This window comes from Bison bison, unplaced genomic scaffold, assembly GCF_000754665.1.
Source record: "Bison bison bison isolate TAMUID 2011002044 unplaced genomic scaffold, Bison_UMD1.0 scf7180017864213, whole genome shotgun sequence".
NCBI classification, from domain to species: Eukaryota; Metazoa; Chordata; class Mammalia; order Artiodactyla; family Bovidae; genus Bison; species Bison bison.
Genome location: NW_011494785.1, coordinates 11,440,620 through 11,461,850, shown reverse-complemented (window position 1 = coordinate 11,461,850; position 21,231 = coordinate 11,440,620). Strand labels below are relative to the sequence as shown.

The following is a 21,231-nucleotide window of genomic DNA, read 5'->3' as shown; positions in this document are numbered from 1 at the left end:
ACATCTGACACTGTTTCCACTGTTTCCCCGTCTATTTGCCATGAAGTGATGGGACCAGATGCCATGATCTTTGTTTTCTGAATGTTGAGCTTTAAGCCAACTTTTTCACTCTCCACTTTCACTTTCACCAAGAGGCTTTTTAGTTCCTCTTCACTTTCTGCCCTAAGGGTGGTGTCATCTGTGTATCTGAGGTTATTGATATTTCTCCCGGCAATCTTGATTCCAGCTTGTGCTCGTGATTAGAGAAGTATGAATCTATTTGTGGACCATGCTCTCTATAAAGCTTAAGTTTGTATGAGTCTACTGTTTTAGAGGATTTGGAGGGTTGTTGTTTTTTTTTTTTTGTATTTAGGATTTTAGAATTATTGTTCCCCTACTTCAACCTCATTCTTTCCCTTATCTTCCTCTACTAATCCCTCCATTGTGCTCTATGAATAATCCCGTGCGCACAAGCTCCCTAAATCTTAACTAAGTGTGCCTTATTTATCTAAAATCAAACCTCCTGTCCTTGGAGGATGGTACTTCTCCAGCAGGCCCTTTCACAGAAGACCATCCACTTCCCCATTCTAGTCCTTAATACTCAACAAAGTGATCATAGTCAGACGTCATTTAAAAGTTAACTGGCTCCCGGACACATGCTTGCCGTTTCCAGTGATTTATTCATCAGGTTTAGCTTTACTTTCCTCCAGCTTCCTTCCATCCTCTCCACAGTTTCAGTAACCATGTTGATAATCAGTTCCACACCATGCCAAGCTCTTTCTAACAAGCATACTTGTTTTTGCTGTGCTGGTCTTTCACGCACGCTGTCTCCAGTTGCTACAAGTGGGGGCTACTCTTGAGTTGCGGCTCGCGGGCTCAGTTGTCCCACAGCATGTGGGATCTTTCCGGACCAGGGATTGAACCAGTGTCCCTTGCGTTGCAAGGTGGGTTCTTAACCACTAGAAGCCTAACCACACATTGGGCTGTATCACTCAAACCAGTCCCACTTCTAAGACCTCACAGTCCGATGTGTTCCTTGACCGTAATCTTCCATTCCTCTCTTTTCTCACACTCCGAGTCTGTTCTCCAGTTCTCATTGACTCTGCCTTCCCCTGAGTCTTTCCTGCCCGTTTTCCGGCACCGCCTTTGGGTGGTGGGTGCGTTCCTTACTGGCCTGAGATCTGCCTGGTCTGGCACATCAGCATCACTTGCTGAGTTAACCTTCTTCCTTGCCTGAGGTGGAAGTTACTTTTATTACTCTGCAGATTTTTTCCCAGTACCAGCTTTCTAAGCTTTCCTCATGTGTCTCCAAAATGTGTCAGTGGGGCCTGGCATGAACTTCTTGCTGGAGTTTCAACAGACTCCCACGAGGGTCCGCTGGGGTCACACGCCTCTCCTGAGTCTCCTCGCCTCTCCTGCCTCCCAGCCCTGCAGCCCCTGCCGCCGCCCCACTGTCTGACTGATGCTGACAGGGATCAGGGCTGCCTGCTGCAGACACTTAGGTTTTCTTCCCCTCTCCTTTCTTCTGTACCTTCAGGACTTCTGTATCTTGGAGTATGCCTGTCAAATTGGTAGAAATTAAAAATAATGGTAATATCAAGAGTTGGGGAGGGACTTCCCTCGTGGTCCAGTGGTTAAGACGCCACACTGCCAGTGCAGGGGACATGGGCTCGATCCTTGGTCAGGGAACTAAGATCCCACATGCCACGCAGCCAAAAGTAATAATAAAATAGTGTTTAAATTTTCTTTTTTAAATAAATGTCAGTTTTAACAAAAAGAGTTGACGAGAACTTTGTTTTCTAAGGCGTCCATTCAGTGTTGGTGGGGAATATAAATAACCTTTCTGAGAAAAGTACTTATAACAATTGGCAGCAATTATTAAAATTAATAGGTATGTGTGTTTTGACTTAGGGTCAGAGGCTAAAGCGCTCTGTTATCTAATGAATATGTGATCAGAAGCCAGATCCTGGGCTGAGGAAGAGTAGTTACAAAGAGCATTAGTGGGGCAAGTGACAAATTTTGAATAGAGAGTATGGATTAGATAATAGTATTTTTATCACTGAGTTTCTGATATTGATAATTGTCCTGTGGCTATATGAAGGAGCGTTTTTTTTTTTTTTTTTTAAAGTATTTGCACATTGAAGGATTTAGGAGCGTGATATCTCCAACTTATTCTCAGTTGGTTCAGGGACATTATGTGCATGTATAAAAACTGAGAGAATACTAAAGCAAATAAGCAAAATGTAAACAGTCGATGAATTTGCATAATGGATATATAGGGATTCCTTTTGCTGTTCTTGCAAGTATTTTTTGTAAGTTTGAAATTGTATCAAAATATTTAAAAAATAAAACCCACAGGGAAGGCATTATGGTCTAGGAAAAGCTTTATAAGTCAGGCCCAGATATAATGGACGATCTTCACCAGCCTTCCTTGACCAAGAATGTAATTCCAAGTTTTATGCCACTCCTCCTTATGATATAAGCCTGTGGAACAAGATTAGAGAATAATTTTTCCAAACAGCATTATCCAAGTTTATACCTTTGTTTGCTGCAAACTTTGCTTTTTGTCTCAAGTCATTATAGTATAATGAGAAAGACATATAGATTACATTTATTGTCCTGTGTGTATTATTTCTCACAGTTGAACATATGGTGAGATTTGGACTACACACAGTTGGAGGTTCTACCCTCTGGCAAGAACCTAGAATGTAGCTCTTTGTTGCCAAATTCAGATCCATCTGCTTTAACTGGCAAATGAGTTGAGATGGTAACTGCAGGCAAGGAAGGCCAAGCAATTTTTTGGAGAAGACAGGCCTGGGTCCGGTCCTGCTGCTGCTACTGCTACTGCTACTAAGTGGCTTCAGTCGTATCCGACTCTGTGCGACCCCATAGATGAAAGCCCACCAGGCTCCCCCGTCCCTGGGATTCTCCAGGCAAGAACGCTGGAGTGGGGTGCCATTTCCTTCTCCAATGCATGAAAGTGAAAAGTGAAAGTGAAGTCGCTTAGTCGTGTCCCACTCTTAGCGACCCCATGGACTGCAGCCTACCAGGCTCCTCCATCCATGGGATTTTCCAGGCAAGAGTACTGGAGTGGGTTGTCATTGCCTTCTCCGGGGTCCAGTCCTACAAGATAGAAATTGACTTTCTTAAGTTCTGTGTCAGAAGTATGTCAGTGATAATCTTAGCTTGGCACATTCTCAAAAAAGGTTGAAAGTCATTGTTTACTGTGGCCATTGAAAAGCAGTCCTACTACAGACCCCTAGGAATGTCTCCTTTTGAGCACTGTGACATTCTGATGAGCCCTCCAAAATTTAACCATGAAAAGCATGTAAAATGGAGACATTTTATGACCAAATATATAGAATTATGGGACCCCAAACCTTTTAGATATCTGAAGCACAGAATAGGTGATTTAAGGCCATTTTTCTCACAGTGATTAGCAATGCCAGTTGTCCGATGGGGCTCTCCCTAACAAATGACAGTAAAAACCGTATCGGGGGGAAAAGGGCAGCTCTATGTAGCATTTAAAAACATTCCTGTTTTTAGATGTAGAGAATAGACTTATGGACATGGGGAGAGGGGAGGAGAGGGTGAGATGCATGGAGAGAGTAACATGGAAACTTACGTGACCCTGTGTAAAATAGATAGTCAACGGGAATGTGCTCTATGGCTCAGAAACTCAAACAGGGGCTCTGCACCAACCTAGAGGGGAGGGAGATGGGAGGGGGCTTCAAAAGGGAGGAGACACATGTAAATCTATGGCTGAGTCATGTTGAGGGTTGACAGAAAACAACAAAATTCTGTGAGGCAATTATCCTTCAATTAAAAAATAAATTTTTTAAAATTCCTGTTTTTAGAGTTAATCTGCCCATGTTCATAATCTTTATTCTTTCACTTAAAAGATTATGTAGCTCTGGGTAATATTTTTAACCTCTCTGAGTTTCACTGTTTTCTAGAGATTAACTTACTTTCTCTGGGAATTATACTAGTATTTAATAGCACCAGCTTCATAGCATTGTTTTTGAGTATCAGATTTGTTATCATATCTAAATAGAACAGGCACATTGAAAGTGCCCAGTATCTCTAGTTGTTACTATGTCGTTGTCTAGTCTTAAAAGCAGTGAGCTGTGTTAAGATACAGATTTTAAAGGAAGTCAGCCAAAACTCTGTTTTACATCACTTTAGTTCTTATCTGCCAGGAGCCCTTTCCCACTTACCATGACGAACTGGGGTTACTGAGACTCTGCTTCTACACACACAGCAGTGGCCAGCAGTTAGATCGAGCCAGCACCACTTAGTCCATTTTCATTGTTTGTCCACAGAGGCAAAAAGCCTCAGGAATATCAGTAAAAACTGAACATTCTCATGCTGTTTGTTCCCATAAAGAGGATAAAAACTGTCAGCATTGGCTTAAACAAAAACCAGCCGTCATGCTTGCCGTTCGTTGTGGAAGAAATTGGCAGACACTTGAGAAACCTAATTTCTAGAGTTCTAATGAATGCATAATTTTGAAAGGAAAGTTATTCAAGGTAGATAAGTTGGCATGGACCGAGGCCCACCAGGCAGAATAGATCTTAAACAACTCTGATAGGAGACAGTTTCCACTCAGGTGCTTTATTCCATCTGAGCTTTTCAGTACTTTTTTTTTTTTTTTTTTATGGAGGAATGTAATTTATGCCCAGTTGGCAAGGGGTGGGAGTGGAGGATGGGAATGGGAGCTCCTTGAGTTATAAAGCTGAGAAGAATCTTCCTCTCAGATGTCAGTAACAATTTGGGTTTTCATATCTCTGACTGTATTCCCACCACTGCTAACTCTCCCAGAGTCTGCCTGCATTCCTGATTCCATTGTTCTAAGAGAGTAAAAACTATATAATTCAATTCAATTTAATAATAATCTTTGTAGTCTTTTCTAAAGTTTGTTTTATATGTTGTCTCACTGCCTGGCTAAGAGGTTTTTAGTCTCAAGAACAAGCGTCAGCATTCCCCTCTCCAGAATTGCTGGCTCTCTGGATAAACACAGAGGTATAAAGACACCAGAGTGCAGTTCCAGCACACCCTCAGAAGTCAAAGATCCTGTTGACAATGAAAACCCATGCTCCACTTCACTTTCGTAAGCTCTGAGCCTCATCAGTCCAATTCCAAGTACAAGAAGCTCCAGGACAGCTAATGCCAAGCAAGGCTAGAAGTCAGAGACGCGCGATCTGAACGCTCAGAAGCAGTGGTGCTGGGTGTCTGCACTGTGATGATGAGGTGCTTGTTGCTGGCGAGCTGGAGGACACGCCTCTCAGATGTGTCCCTTGTGCTGGCAGTCCATATTTTGGTTTGTTTATAAATAAACTTGATTGGCGTGTTTCCATTCAGATTTATAATGCTGTCTTAAGAGTGATGTTCTGAGAACTGTTTTGGCTTGTAACTCCTTGTAGAATCTAATGAAATCTGTGGCCCCTCCCTTCTCAGTAGAATGCACATACGCTTACATATACTTGAAAAAATTGTGCATAATTTCAAGGAATTTACATGGAGCCTCCTCTTAATGATCTGAAATTTGCCTTTCTCTTCAGCAACCCACTCCAGTATTCTTGCCTGGAGAATGCTATTGGACAGAGGAGGCTGGCAGGCTACACTCCATGGAGTTGCAAGAGTCTGACATGATGGGGTGACTAAGCCACCACCTTCCTGAAAGGATTCCAGAAGGGCTCTCTTGTCCCTTTTCACATTCTGACAATGTGTGATTCAAGATGGTGCTGATGATAAGTACCATTTATTGAGCTTTCACTATTGGTTAGATACCTGTGTGTTCTCCTTTCTGGAAGTGAACTCTGAATCGTCCCTTTCACATCTGCCCTTGCCGCAGGCTTGTGTACTCAGCTAAGGGTCCGTGCCCTCCTTTCATGTGCTCAGGGTGGGCTGGACCCTGACCACCACTGCCGTCACCCTTCTCCCAGGCTCCATCACCTCTCCTTGTTCATTGTAGGTGGCCTCCCTACTTCCGCTCTTACTGTTCTCAACAAAGAGCCAGTCATTGATCTATCAAAATGGAAGCCTTGTCATACTACTGTTGCACTCAGAATCTTCCCTAGGCTTCTTATGTCATTCAGAGTAAAAGACGAAATCCTTAAAATGACCAGAACCTCTGTGCTGTCCAATGCCAAAGGAAGGCCATAAGAAAAAGTAAAGAGAACTGAAAAATGATAAATGGGGAAGCTAAAATGGCAGACTATAGATATATACTTACTCTCTTTCCTTTCAGCCTCTTTGAAAAGCATAAAACTATATAAGGTAATAATTATAATGTATTGTTGAGTTTGTAACACACATAGTTGTGCTATATATAACAATAATGTCTCAAACAGGAGGAAGAGAGAGTAGGCCTATGTGGGAGTAATGTTTGTATATATCACTGGAATTAAGTCGGTATGAATCTCACACTGTTTGTGATAATATATGGTAAGCCATAGAGTAACCACTAAGAAAATAACTTAAAAATGTTTACTTAATGAAAAAGAAGTAAGGAGGAATAGAGGAACAAAGATACAAAATATATAGAAAATAAAAAAGTAAAATAGCAGACGTAAGAAGAACAATACAAAAAAGACCTTAATGACCCAGGTAACCATAATAGTGTGATCAGTCACCTAGAGCCAGACATCCTGGAGTGCAAAGTCAAGTGGGCCTTAGGAAGCATCACTCTGAACAAAGCTTAATGGAGGTGATGGAATTCCAGCTGAGCTATTTTAAATTCTAAAAGATGATGCTGTTAAAGTGCTGCACTCAACATGCCAGCAGATTTGGAAAACTCAGCAGTGGCCACAGGACTGGAAAATGTGAGTTTTCATTCCGATCTCAAAGAAGTGAAAGTGAAGTTGCTCAGTCGTGTCCGACTCTTTGCGACCCCATAGACTGTAGCCCACCAGGCTCTTCCATCCATGGGATTCTCCAGGCAAGAATACTGGAGTGGGTTGCCACTTCCTTGTCCAAATCCCAAAGAAAGGGATGCCAAAGAATGTTCAAACTACCACACAATTGCACTCATCTCATAGCCTAGCAAAGTAATGCTCAAAATTCTCCAAACTAGACTTCAACAGTACATGAACCGAGAACTTCCAGATGTTCAAGCTGGATTCAGAAAAGGCAGAGGAACCAGAGATCAAACTGCCAACATCCACTGGATCATCAAAAAAGAAAGAGAATTCCAGAAAAACATTTATTTCTGCTTCATTGACTATGCTAATGCCTTTGACTGTGTGGATCACAACAAACTGTGGCAAATCCTTCAAGAGATGGGAAATACCAGACCACCTTGCCTGCCTCCTGAGAAACCTGTGTGCATGTCAAGAAGCAACAGTTAGAATTGGATATGGAACAATGGACTGGTTCTAAATCGGGAAAGGAGTACGTCAAGGCTGTATATTGTCACCCTGTTTTTTTAAATTACATGCAGAGTACATCATGCGAAGTGCTGGGCTGGATAAAGTAGAAGCTGAAATCATGATTGCCAGGAGAAATACCAATAACCTCAGATATGCAGATGATACCACCCTTATGGCAGAAAGCACAAAGGAACTAAGCCTCTTGTTGAAAGTAAAAGAGGAGAGTGAAAAAGCTGGCCTTAAAACTCAGCATTCAAAAAACTAAGATCATGGCATCTGGTCCCATCATTTCATGGCAAATAGATGGGGAAACAATGGCAATAGTGAGAGACTTTATTTTCTTGGGCTTCAAAATCACTGCAGATGGTGACTGCAGCCATGAAATTAAAAGAAGCTTGATCCTTGGAAGAAAAGCTATGACAAACCTAGAGAACATGTTAAGAAGCAGAGATATTACTTTGCCAACAAAGGTCAAAGCTATGGTTCTTCCAGTGAAAGTGAAGTGAAAGCCTCTCAGTCGTGTCCAACTCTTTGCGACCCTATGGACTGTATAGTCCATGGACTTCTCCAGGCCAGAATACTGGAGTGGGTAGCCATTCCCTTCTCCAGGGGATCTTCCCAACCCAGGGATTGAACCCAGGTCTCCTGAATCACGGTGGGATTCTTTACCAGCTGAGCCACAAGGGAAGCCCTCGTGGCTCATACTGGCTTTTCCGGTAGTCACGTATGGATGTGAGAGCTAGACCATAAAGAATGCTGAGTGTCGAAGAATTGATGCATTTGAACTATGATATTGGAGAACACTCTTGAGAGTCCCCTGGACTGCAAGGAGATCAAACCAGTCAGTCCTAAAGTTAATCGATCCTGAATATTCATTGGAAAAATTAATGATGAAGCTGAAGCTCCAATACCTTGGCCTCTTGATGCAAAGAGCCAACTCATTAGAAAAGACCCTGATGGTGGGCAAGATTGAAGGCAGGAGGAGAAGGGGATGACAGAGGATGAGATGGTTGGATGGCATCATCGATTCGATGGACATGAGTTTGGGTAAACTCTGGGAGTTGGTGAAGGGCAGTGAAGCCTGGCATGCTGCAGTCCGTGGAGTTGCAAAGACTGAGTGGACATGACTGAGTGAATAAACAACAACATCAAATCCAATTGTACCAGTAATAACATTCAATGTGAATGGATTAATAGGTACAGTCAAAAGACAAGAGACTGTCAGATGAAGGGAAAGATCCAACCATACACTGTTTATAGTGGATACACAGTAGATTCAGAGGTGTGTTGTTGTTCGATTGCTCAGTCGTGTCCAACTCTTTGCGACCCCATGGACTGCAGCACGCCAGGCTTCCCTGTCCTTCACCATCTCCTGGAGTCTATTCAAACTTGTGTCCATCGAGTCGGTGATGGCATTCAACCATCTCATCCTATGTTGTCCCCTTCTCCTCCTGCCTTCAGTCTCTCCTGTAGCGCCACATGTGGAGCCTCCGATTCAGAGGTATAAATAGTTTAAAAAAAAAAGGATGGGAAAAGGTAAGTCATGCAAACAGCAACCACAAGAAAGCAGGAGTGGCTGTGCTAATAACAGACAAAATATACTTAACAAAAAAGTGTTAGTAAAAATAAAAAAGAGTCACTTCACATCGATAGAAGGTCCTATGTTTATGGATTGAAGGCCTTTATATTATTAAGATGGCAGAACTCCCCAAACTGATCTGCAGATTTAACAAACCTCTCTCAAAATCCCAGCTTATTTTCTTATGAAAATTGACAGTCATTCTAAAATTTATATGGAAAAATCAAGGAACCTTAGAATAGCTAAAACAGTTTTGAAAAGGAAGAATTAAATTCCAAGACTAACACTTTAAAAACTTACTACAAAGCTACAATAATCAAGAAAGTGTGGCACTGGAATAAAGATAGACATAGAAATAATAGAATAGAATTGAGAGTCTAGAAATAAATGCTCACATTTATGGTCAGTCAATTTTTTGACAAGGATGCCAGTGAGGAAAGAATAGTCTTTTAAACTAATGGTGCTGGGACAGCTGGATAACCACATGCAAACGTATTTCATATGTTCCACGCAGTAAGCCATAGAAAGATACTAAATAATGTTTTTATCCAGAAAAATGCAAATTAAAACCATCATGACACACCACGACACACCAGACCTACCATAACTCACAGCATATACAAAACATAACTCAAAACAGGTCAAAGGTGAAAAGTAAGAACTAAGCCTGTAAGTCTCTTAGGGGAAAACATAGGGGTACATTTTTTGACATTGGTTTCGGCAGTGATTTCTTAAATGTGACATCAAAAGCAAAAGCAGCTAAAGAAAAACAGATAAATTGGGATTTCTGGGAGGGAGTGTGTAAAAATATTTTAAATTTGAATCTATAATGATGGTTGTACAAGTTTTCATATGTGAAAAACCATTGAATCTTATACTTCAAACTGGTGGACTTCACAGTATGTGAATTATACTTCAATCAAAATAGAAAAAACCAAAAGGGGCAAGAAAAAAAACCCTTAATAAATGTTTCACAAAAGAAGATATAGAAATATCCAGTAAGCCATGGAAAGATACTAAATAATGTTGTCACTCAGGAAAATGCAAATTAAAATCATAATGACACACCACTACCCACCAAACAGACCTACTAGAATTATAACTACTGAGGGTACCGGATGCTGATCTTATTAGAGACTCCCGCTAACCTCACGTCCCTGCCGTAGATGAGGACATCTGTTCTGTAACGGGAGTCCAGGCGTCATAGCTCCTGCTGTGGTAGCCCTTTGGCTGCCTCTCTATCTGCCTTCCCGGTGTTGAAGCCTGGACCACCGGATAGAGTTGGTGGTTCACCTTATACCGTGTGCACCCCTGTGCCTGCAAATGAGGCATATGCTACGAGTGTCAGGTCTGCTCCTTGGGCTGTTGGCCTGTCCTACAAGTAGGAGAGCTACTTAATGTCGTCTTAGGTTTGTCTTCTTAGATCTGTAGCTAATTTTTCTTAGACTCCCCAGTAAATGAAAGTAAAACACTTTTTTTGTGCTCTGAGCAACAGTAATCTCTAGTGGTTCTGATTCCCGTTTTATTAAGAACTGGCACCGAGCGAGACTCACTTGCTCAGGTCAGGACACAGTGGAGCCATTGTCTGTGTGTTAGTCACTTGGTTGTCTGACTCTGTGACCTGGTTCAAGTCTCTTGATTATAAAGCCTAAGTTCTTTGGATTATATCAAGTTGCTTCAAAGACAGGAACACATTGGGTTTTTTTTTTTTCCCCCACAACCCACTTGCCTTTGAGTTTCAGAGTATTTATTCCAGTATAAAGGATTTGTGTTCAGTTCATAAAGCACTAAGCATGTGTTGAGTGCATACTGCATGGAAGCACTTGGATTTTTTAAGATGAAAACGTTGATCGTGACTTTAAAAGGCTCAGAACGTAGCAGAGAAAGAAAGTGTGCAGATATTTTTAGTGCAGCAAGATAATTGATGTGGTGTAAGTCTAAATAAAGTACAATGGGTTACATAGGAGGAACTAATCCACTCTGCTTGAGTGGTGATTGAAGAGATAATTGAATAGGACATTCAGGGATGCGTAGGAGTTTGTCATTTGGTCAGCTGACCTATGAACACCTACTTCTGGGCCATGACAAACAGTGGCAACCACGTTTAAATAAGTAACTACTTAAAGGTAGAAAATATTCATTGTTAGTTTGCAGGAGTGCTGTGTTCCTTTACACCTTTTTAATAATTAGTTTTGTGTTAGGATATAATTAAGTGCAGAAATCCGGAAGTATCTGGCAAAATACAGAAGTCTTAGAAGGGCAGTGCTTTTTGCTCTCTTGTGCGTCGTAAAATACGTTGCCACCCAACTAGCTTTTAGAGCTCTTTCATTCTGTGGAATCTGCTGTTTGGAATTTAAATGAGCAAGATAAAAATCTGTGAGTTTGTGAAGATTTTCCTTTGGTCTTTGATCAGATTGTGGTAAACGTGACAGATGACTATCCCCGGGATGTGTGCTTTCTCAGGCGTGTCTTTTCGCGTTCGTGACCCCCGCCTGCGACTGTTTCCTAGGTGTGCGTTGCTTCTCACACACAAGTGCTGTCTGTGGAAGTCATGGTCAGTTTCTGATCAAACTATTAGCAGTTTATCAGTAAGTGTCGTCTTAGAGCCAATTATGGACTCTGTTGTGGCTTATTATTATTCAGCTATTATTCAGCTCCTTGTTTATTTTTCGCTGTAGCTTGTCTCTTATTTCATTATTCCTCGTGGGATAAAAAGGGCAAATTGAAAGGGAAACGCACCTCTTTTCATTTCAGGTTTTGATTCAGCTGTGTTCTCCTGCTCTTACTTTTGAGTTACATGGCGCAATAAGAAGATTACCTGCTACTTAATACACAGTTTTGGAAGGACTTTCCAGACAATTCTGAAAAACAGGGAATCTGCTTAAAAAAAGTGACTGGCCATTACCACAAAGCAATGGCTGGGATTTCTGTTTGCTTTGTTTTACTCCGTTCATGTTACTTTAGTTACTGTAGTTGTTGGTGATTTGGTACTTTACAGCAAGTTAAGATTGTGTGGTGATGGCACAGGTTTCTGATTTGCTGCATTTGGGAAAATTGTTCAAATATATGCAGATTTCACATAATAGTTTTAATAGCAATATTCTATGCTAATTCATTTGATTGCATTTTAGGGTAGTCATTAACTTATAAAACTGTATTTATATAAATTTAGTAATATTTTCTATATGAAACTATATACTAAGCATTCTGCAAAAATAATATATTAAAATTAGTGCCTTATGGTTAATCCAAAGTGATTAAAAGGAAATACTTCCTTTAGTTTATGAATACAAGTCAAAGACAGAAAAACTATATTTCGTTTTTAGATTATATAAATGGTGGAGAGCTTTTTACTCATCTTTCTCAGAGGGAGCGTTTCACAGAGCGCGAGGTGCAGATCTATGTCGGAGAGATCGTGCTTGCCCTCGGACACCTCCACAAGGTAAGACGCTCCGCTTCCGGGGTTTGTCTTTTGAAAACTCTGTTAACAGGTGAGGATGGAATGAAGAGAGCTAACGTGCTGACGTGTCGTTGTCTTAGTGGAGGTGGTGGGGGCATTTTACAGACCACAAGCAGTGTTTCAGTTTCAGCCTTCCCTCTTTAAAAGTCTTTCCTTTTGTAGTTCCCGGGATGCAGATTAAAAAAGCAGAACCTGAGCACTTTTTTTTTTTGGTTTTGTTCATGAAAAATCCTAATGCTTATTACACAGTATCATTAGAATTTAAAAAAAAAAATTATTCTTAAAGTAACCTTTAAGATGAAACCACAAGTCATAATATGTACTTCCTTAATTGTGACTTACTCCACTGCAGACTCTGCCTGTATTCCTTCAGGGTATGTTTCCCTATTAGCTTGACATAATTGAAAGAAGCACTTACCTACAGACCCAGCCATCCCCCTGCCAACTCTGGCTCTCTTTTCCGTTTATTTTGCCCCGAGGTCCTCTCTTGCTCCCCTCCATCCCTCCCGCTCCATGACCTTTATTGACATGAGCTTAGTTACTAAAAACTTTAAGTGGTATTCATGTATGTATGTGATGCTGTTTGAATTCTGTAAAATCAGCTTAAATTTTAAAAAATATTATTTCAGATACTGTTAATCTTGATCCAAGATATTTTGACTAAAAACTTTTTAATGAGGACACATTATTGTAGAAGCAAACAGTCATTATGTGGATTAGGCTTGTATGTTGCCTAAGAAATAGAAAGTACTAGAATATTTTTTATCATAATTGTGTGAGACCACAAGGAGCATGACCTGAATCACTACATTTGGATAATATGAGTACGTCATAAAATCACTATTTTTCTTTGTTATATGTTCATGTTCTAAACTAGATTACAGATAAAAAGAGATGAAAGAGATGACTATACAGCACAAAAAAGAATGGAGAGAAATGAGGGGAAAAGATGAAACTTTTAAAGGGCAGGGAGATTGGGATTGCAACATGGAAGCAATGGATAGGAGAGGCTGTGAGGAAAGATTAGAAGATACCGGAAGGAAAGGATGAAGAGATGGGTGAGTCTGGGCCAGACAGAAGCATAACCGGGCAGGGAGGTGGGGACAGGGTCGGAACAGGAGGCCTAAGGGGAATGAAGGAAAGGGAGATGAACAGGAAGGGAAGTGAAAGTGGCTCTGGGGCGCAGGGCTGCAGGGCCATAAAGCAAGGGGAGCCTCAGGTGGGTGCTTAAGTGCTTAACTGAAGTGTGGGGAGAGGTATCCGTGTTCCTTCTGATAGAATCCATGGTGTGGAGGTTAGCTTTATGCCTTTAGTTATTTTTGTGGGATATATATACACACACACACGTTATTGTATGTATGTATGTGTATGTATGTATATATATATATATAAAATACATGCATCAGATTGGGCCTAGTAATAGGCTGAAAAACTTTGTTTTATGCTTAGAGGAATCAGATGTAATTTTTATAACATAAAAATGATGGTGAAATCACCATAAATATAAGTGTAAATACAAAATGCAAAGCTCCAACAAATAAGCTAGTAAATTCAGCTTCTAATTTGTATTAAAACTGTTAATTCTGTTTATTAAAGGGAAAATCCATCAACTTTCATTATTATTAAAACAGGGTAATCAGAAACAGAGAGGTAGAGAATATGATGATACCAGATATAAATGTAATTGATATGGAAAGTGTATACAGATTAGATCTTCCTTCAGTTTCTCTTAATCTTACCTTGTAAAAAGAGAAATACAAAGAAATATAGCACAAAGCCAGAAATGTTAATTTTGGTATGTCTACTAACACTGATTTTTCAGGAGAGACAAAAACGGGGAGTTTACTTGGAACTGATGTGGTAAAGCAGGTAGTAAATGACTTATTCCTAAAATCTTTTCCAAAGAGGTTGTTTGGGGAAAAAAAAAAGTCATACTGGTTGGTAGGTGCTTGTGGGCTTCAAGTCAGATATCTCTTCAGCAGACAGTGCATTCACAATGAACAGTCATGTTTTACAATATGGGGGGGAAAGGGTTCTTGAAAGAAAATGCCTAGTGTTTTTCCTTGTATAATCTTTTGATTTTAAGAAAGTATCAAGAATCTTCTTTTTCATATATTTGGTGTTGATGAAAGCACACAGTATTAGGTTTGCTAATGCTCAGTATAAAGAGTTTAAAAACATTTAATCCAGGCTGACGTAACATGAAACGGGGAGTTCTTGTTTGTCAGGTACTGCTTGTATAACTTGGGTAGATTTATTTATGTCATATAATTAAGATGTTTTACAATAAAACTTATATACAAAACAAAATAGAGGGATAGTTGGAAAAGTACAGTGTAATTATGGTGCTCTATGGGAAGAAAAAAAAGGCCAGTGCAGGAACTGGTTAACCAGGAAGGCCTTCTGAAGCCGTTAAGAAACGATAGACATGAATTGGCTAAGAAAGCCCCTGAAGATCCTCTGGAGGGAGGATGAAATCCATCACGAAGAGTAACCCAGGAAGCAGCAGTCATCAAAGTAGACCCCAGAGAAGCTAGTCCGACAGAAGTGTTCCCTCATTATGGGGAACCTGGTTCCAGAGGCCCAAGGAGCCCAGCAGATAAGCAAGGAGCTAGAGGAACTTAGATCTTCTCTGCCTATGACAAAAGTCATCACAGCACCCTGAGCAGGAGAATGCCTTTTTTGGTTTGTTTTCAAGGTTCATAATAAAGACTTTCCTAGTTTATTTTTTGAAAATTGTTATTTTAAAATGCATCTTTGTTTGTTTTTACAGTTGGGGATTATATACCGTGACATTAAGCTTGAGAATATTCTGCTTGATTCTAATGGCCACGTGATGCTGACAGATTTTGGTCTGAGTAAGGAGTTTGTGGCTGACGAAGTGAGTATTCTATTTTAATTTGAAGTTAGTAAAGCAGAATGTAAACAGTGATGAAAATTGACTGTAGAAGGAGCATTTAATGGGATAGTACTAAACAAATTATGGACTTTTGTACAAGTTTGCAGAGGAACATTTTGATATGAATGACTGTAAGGTATTTAGTTTGAAATTAACATGGAAGCATCCTGTTAGAAGTAACCCTTTCATGGATGTATCAGAATTACAAAACCAAATTACACATTTAACTTTCTCTGTAAAATATGACTAAAATTTTTAAATAACCCTTTGGGCCTTTTAGGAGAATCCTGGCTTAGATAATAGCCAATGGAAAATTACAAAACGGGGACTTCCTTGGTGGTCCAGTTGTTAAGACCCCTGCTTCCAGTGCAGGCGATGTGGTTTGATCCCTGTTGTAGGAACTGAGAGGCGCGTGCCCGCACTGTGGCCAAAACAGAGGATCACAGAACAAGCAGCGCGGCGCACACGTTACAGAACAGAGCACGCGCGGCGCACACGTTACAGAACAGAGCACGCGCGGCGCACACGTTACAGAACAGAGCACGCGCGGCGCACACGTTACAGAACAAGCACGCGTGGCGCACATGCAGAGGGTCCTGTCTTACGGCCCTTTAAGCTCATCTGACAAAAACAGCAAGGATCTACTTACTAGACCTAAGCTTTTAATAAACTTGCTGGGCTGTTTTGCCCATACAAATTAAAATGTAATAACTGATGGACAGATTTTAAATATGGAGGACTCTGCATTTTCAGTATTGGTTAAAACTCATCACAGATTTATTTACTAACATTTAAAATTATACATTTTTAGTTGTAATTAAATACTATTTATGTAGCAATTATAAATTAAAAGTACGTTTTATACTACTAGTCTTTCAAGAGAGCTAAGTAAACTTGAATGCCAGTTCTTTTCTGCCCAAGAAACTCTGTTATAATATACGCAATTATAGTAAAATTTTTGTAGTAAAGGACTTTGTGTTGTGAAACACATTCTTGGATTCTAGATTAGGTGTATCCATTTCTGATTGTTTACTTTTTAGAATATTTCCAAAACAGTCTTAGGTGAATTAGATAAGTACTAAAAGTATGAAAACAAAGGATCCCAGTTTTTTTTTTTTAATCATATCTATCTCATTCAATCACTTATGAATAAATTTTTCTTGACCTCCTCTACTATGCTAGGTATTGGATAATACAGTGACAGATTAAGGGGAAATGGTCTCTACCTTCATGAACTTGAGGATATAACAATATATTCATTATCTTTGATAGGAAAATCATAGTTATAAAGCAGATGAGATGAACTTTTGGGGAATTTACTTCAAAGTTTGGTTTATCAAATTTTTCTTGTTTAAAATTTTAGAACCAACTTAAAAAAAGTGACGGATGAAATATGTTCATGGTTGTTTCCTCACTAAACCCTGCTGCTGCTGCTAAGTCGCTTCAGTCGTGTCCGACTCTGTGCGACCCCATAGACGGCAGCCCACCAGGCTCCCCTACAAATAAAAGAAAAGGAGTGAATTGGGTGTGCATGCAGAAGGGAGAGAGGATCACTGAAATGGAAACCTGACGGATCAGTGGTGCTTTCAGAGAAAGGTCTGACTCAGAAAGGGGAAATCTTGGGGGGGAAAACAAACAAACCAAGAACCTCAGTTAAGTCCTGTTAGGAGGCCAGAAGGGGGAGTTCTAAACAAAGACCAAGGGGAAGGAGGAGATGTGTCTGTTTTCTTAGCAAGAACTCAGCCAGTGAACGGCTCATGATCCAGCCAGTGAAAAGCTATGGACACTGGTTCGCCGTAGCCCTCAAAACTGCCTTTTCCCTCAATTAACACGGTCTGTTCTACACTCTCCCTGAGGATTTCTTGTGGCTCACTAGAGATGTGGATCCCAAATTGCAATTCTTTGTTGATTCCCAATAAACCCTCTTTTGTAGAAGAAAAAAATGTGGGAGGAGGCGGGAGGAAAACAGCAACCAGATTCTGGGAAGTGGACGGCAGAAACACTAGTCGTCATCAGTTTCCACCCCTGAAGCATCTGAGTCCTAAGCCAGCGACAAGGAGAAGCCCCAAAGCAGGCTGATCTGCACCTCTAACCCCCTAGAAAGGCTCAGGGATTAGTCCTCATCACAGGCGTGCAGGACACAAGAGGATCTATTGTAAGAAACAGATACCTCCCCTCCAAGACCCCGTGTCTGCACTACTGCACAGAAAGCCTTTCCCTCCTGATCCTCGTGGAGAGCTGTGAAGGCTAAACAGGCAGACTGTGGACTCGGGGACAAGGGCCACGGGGGAGGGCGAGGACACCGGCGACTCCAGGAGGCAGCTGGAGGACGGACCCTCACCGTGAGACTGCTGTGGCCTCTGCTGCCCCCGCACTCTGAGACAAGAGTGGGCAGGACCCCTCTGTTGGAACAGCAGTCTGCAGGTGCTGGCGCCTGGGGTTCTGCCCGTGAGGTGGTCCGCCCAGACCTCCCGAGTGACACCTGAGGCTTGACCACAGCCTCGGCCACAGAAGCATGTTCCAGACGGTGTCGCACTTTGTCTTTCTGTTTTGGTTTCGGTGTTTGTCTTAGTTTGCTCTGTCCTACCGTATATTCAGAAACATTCTGAGAAGGGCTCTGGTGACTTCAGTAGACCAGCAGAGGATCCTGGCATGTGAAGACAGAGGACCCCCCTCTCCCCGCACAGAGAGATCTGGTGATCACTCTTTCCTCTCTCCGTGGAACCGTTCGTGTATTTACTCATTCACTCCATCTATTTGTGGAGAGCCTTCTATCTGCTAGTCTTCAGGCTAGGCTCTGGTGATACAACGATGAAAGTGAATCCTGTGTTTCTGGACATGTGCTTCTGCGCTTCTGGTCATTTGGCAGATGGCAGAAACAGACTTGGCGCTTTTTGTTAGAAACCAAAGCAAAAATAAATAAAAATCAAGCATGATCAGAGTTACTGGGCTTTAATACAGATGAGTCAGAGCTGCTGAGTAACTGAATCAGCTGTGTCACTTTTCACAAGGGAGGCTATGTTTTTTGCTGGACGTGTCAACAGCTACTCCTCAAGGGAATGAAAGGAATTCTTACTGGATGTCAGTGTTTGAAGCTTTGGTTGTTTAGGTCCAAAAATGAAATAATGGGATTCAGTCTGAAGTGGAGAAGTAATTTATGGATTCTCTGGTTATTCACCAATTGCAGCCTAGCTGCATTTTGTGTAGTTATGTGTTATTGTCTTTTCCCCTCAGACGACCAGCTTACTCTTGCTCTTAGCTGAAGAGGACGATACCACTGTGCTAGGCTTCAGGTTTAATTCTCAGGGCTCAAGGAGGAAGCTTCTTTTTCTGAATCCCCTAAACCTCAATCGAACGAGCCTATTAAAACTCGATGTAATGACCCTGTGTTCTCCTGATTGCACCTGCATCTGCTCAGCAGGTTTCCCTGTCTGGACCTTTTACACCTCGACAACATTCCCATCCAGCGATTTCTGTTTCCGTTAGCTAGCATTCCTTTTTGGTTTCATGTGTCAGCCTGACATGTCAAAGTACCATCTTTCTTGGAATGAGCTGTTCTGTGTGTTCCTCTGCTACCTCCTTGGTTTTCAGCGTAAGCTTCACTTTGAAGGGTTTCCTCCTTGGTTGACAGTTTACAGAGAGGTTATGCATCTTTGTCTCTGACTGATCCCTCTCCTTTTCTCCCTTTTTCTTCTTCCACTTGGACGGTTCCCATCACCATTTAAGCCTAGTCTCTCCTGTCTTAAGTTTTTAAAAGGGAGAGGACTGAGTGGTAAACGGCGAACAGTCCCAGAATCGCACGTTCCCTTTCAGCTCTGGTCTTGTGTTTTCCTTTGTCAGTATTTGTACAAACGCCTGCCTGTCACTCACTCCCTAACCTACTCCAGTGTGACTCGCACCTCCCACCAGTTGACTGACCCTGTTCTTGCCTCGGCCGGTGCTGACCTGCACTCTGGGTATTGTCGAGTCCTCAGCTGACTTGACTGCCTGGTGGTGTGGAGCTGGACATCGCCTCTCAGCCTGGCCGCTGCAACTCTGCGCTCCCCGCCTTGCTTCCTCAGTATGCATGACCTCCCGCTGGTGTGTCTCCCCTAACTCTCTCCTAGATCGAGTAAGCTCAGCATTTCTAAAACTGAATCACCATTCCCCTACCCAAACCTACTTCTCTTTTGGTTTATCACAGTTTCATGTATTACAAATTCTGCTTTCACTGGACCTAGGAAATGTATTTTTCTGTTTAATTTTCAGGATTTTACTTTGTTTGACAAGTCTTTTTATTTCTTGATTTTATTTATTTTTGATTGGAAGATAATTGCTTTACAAAATTGTATTGGTTTCTGCCATACATCAACATGAGTCAGCCGTAGGAATTCTCATGTCCCTCCCTCTGGAACCTCCCTCCCACTCCCACTCAGGAAGTTACTTTTTCGACATGTTTGAAGTTTCTTTTCGTGGCATGCTACTGACTTGTCTGTATAGTTGTTTTCTGTTCGTTGCTGGCTGCACCGTGTGGCGTGGGGGGTCTTAATTCCCCCACCAGGGATTGAATCCTCTGCAGTGGTAGCACCGAGTGTTAAACACTGGACTGCTGGGGAATCCTTCTGTGTTCATTAATTTAATATTCAACAAGTATTTGGTGAGTACTGCTGTGTGCCAAGCATTGTGCTGGACTCTGGAAGTACAGTAGTGAACATAAAAAATTCCTGCCCTCCTGAGCCTAGATTTTAGAGGTATTCATCACTACGTCATATAATTATTTCTAGATTGCAGGTTGCTAACTAAATTGTATAGTGGATAAAATTGATTTATTTTAGAAGCCTTAACAATATTTCATATGATAATGAACAATTTACAAACTTGGTTCTTTTACTGATATGTTTTCTCAACACAGAATTTGATAAATCCCTTGAAAATCTGAAAAGAAAAAAAAGATATTTCTAAATATCTGCATGTTAATATATGCTTATCATAGGATTTTTTTAAGGATGCAGTTCAGCAAACATTTTTCCAGTTCTTACTATGAGTCAGCCTGCTAGGTAGTGAATACATGGTTTTTAACATTGAAGACTTTAAAGGCATTTTTCTAAAAAGGGCATCTGTTCTTACCTGTTTATAACAAAATAATGTCAAGGCAATATATTCATGTGTATTAATTACACTATACTTAAATATGGTATATGCATTCTATGTTTTCATAATTTAATATTGAGCATTTGAAAGATTCACAACAGATTATTAACATGAATCCTCAGGTAGATAAATAAAACCGGAAGAAAAATGACATCCTGACATTTAAAACAGAAGTATCTAAGTTAATTATAACTCACTACCATGGTAGCTGGACATGGAACAACAGACTGGTTCCAAATAGGAAAAGGCTGTATACTGTCACCCTGCTTATTTAACTTATATGCAGAGTACATCATGAGAAACACTGGGCTGGAAGAAGCACAAGCTGGAATCAAGATTTCCAGGAGAAATATCAATAACCTCAGATATACAAATCACTCCACCCTTAGAGCAGAAAGTGAAGAGGAACTAAAAAGCCTCTTGATGAAAGTGAAAGAGGAGAGTGAAAAAGTTGGCTTAAAGCTCAACATTCAGAAAACTAAGATCATGGCATCTGGTCCCATCACTTCATGGGAAATAGATGGGGAAACAGTGGAAACAGTGTCAGACTTTATTTTTTGGGGCTCCAAAATCACTGCAGATGGTGACTGCAGCCATTAAATTAAAAGAGTATTTACTCAGCCATTAAAAAGAATACATTTGAATCAGTTCTAATGAGGTGGATGAAACTGGAGCCTATTATACAGAGTGAAGTAAGCCAGAAGGAAAAACATAAATACAGTATACTAACGCATATATATGGAATTTAGAAAGATGGTAACAATAACCCGGTGTACGAGACAGCAAAAGAGACACTGATGTATAGAACAGTCTT

At 40.9% G+C, this 21,231-nt stretch overlaps 1 protein-coding gene across 2 annotated transcripts in view; it reads left to right on the top strand.

Moving 5' to 3' along the window:
- RPS6KA5 (ribosomal protein S6 kinase, 90kDa, polypeptide 5) overlaps positions 1–21,231 on the top strand; it is a 173,493-nt gene that overhangs the window by 72,175 nt on the left and 80,087 nt on the right. For both annotated transcript variants that reach the window (XM_010845184.1, XM_010845185.1), the window contains 2 exons: positions 12,255–12,370; positions 15,162–15,269. In XM_010845184.1, coding sequence (XP_010843486.1) covers positions 12,255–12,370; positions 15,162–15,269 — 224 coding nt within the window. The remainder of the gene's footprint in view (positions 1–12,254; positions 12,371–15,161; positions 15,270–21,231) is intronic.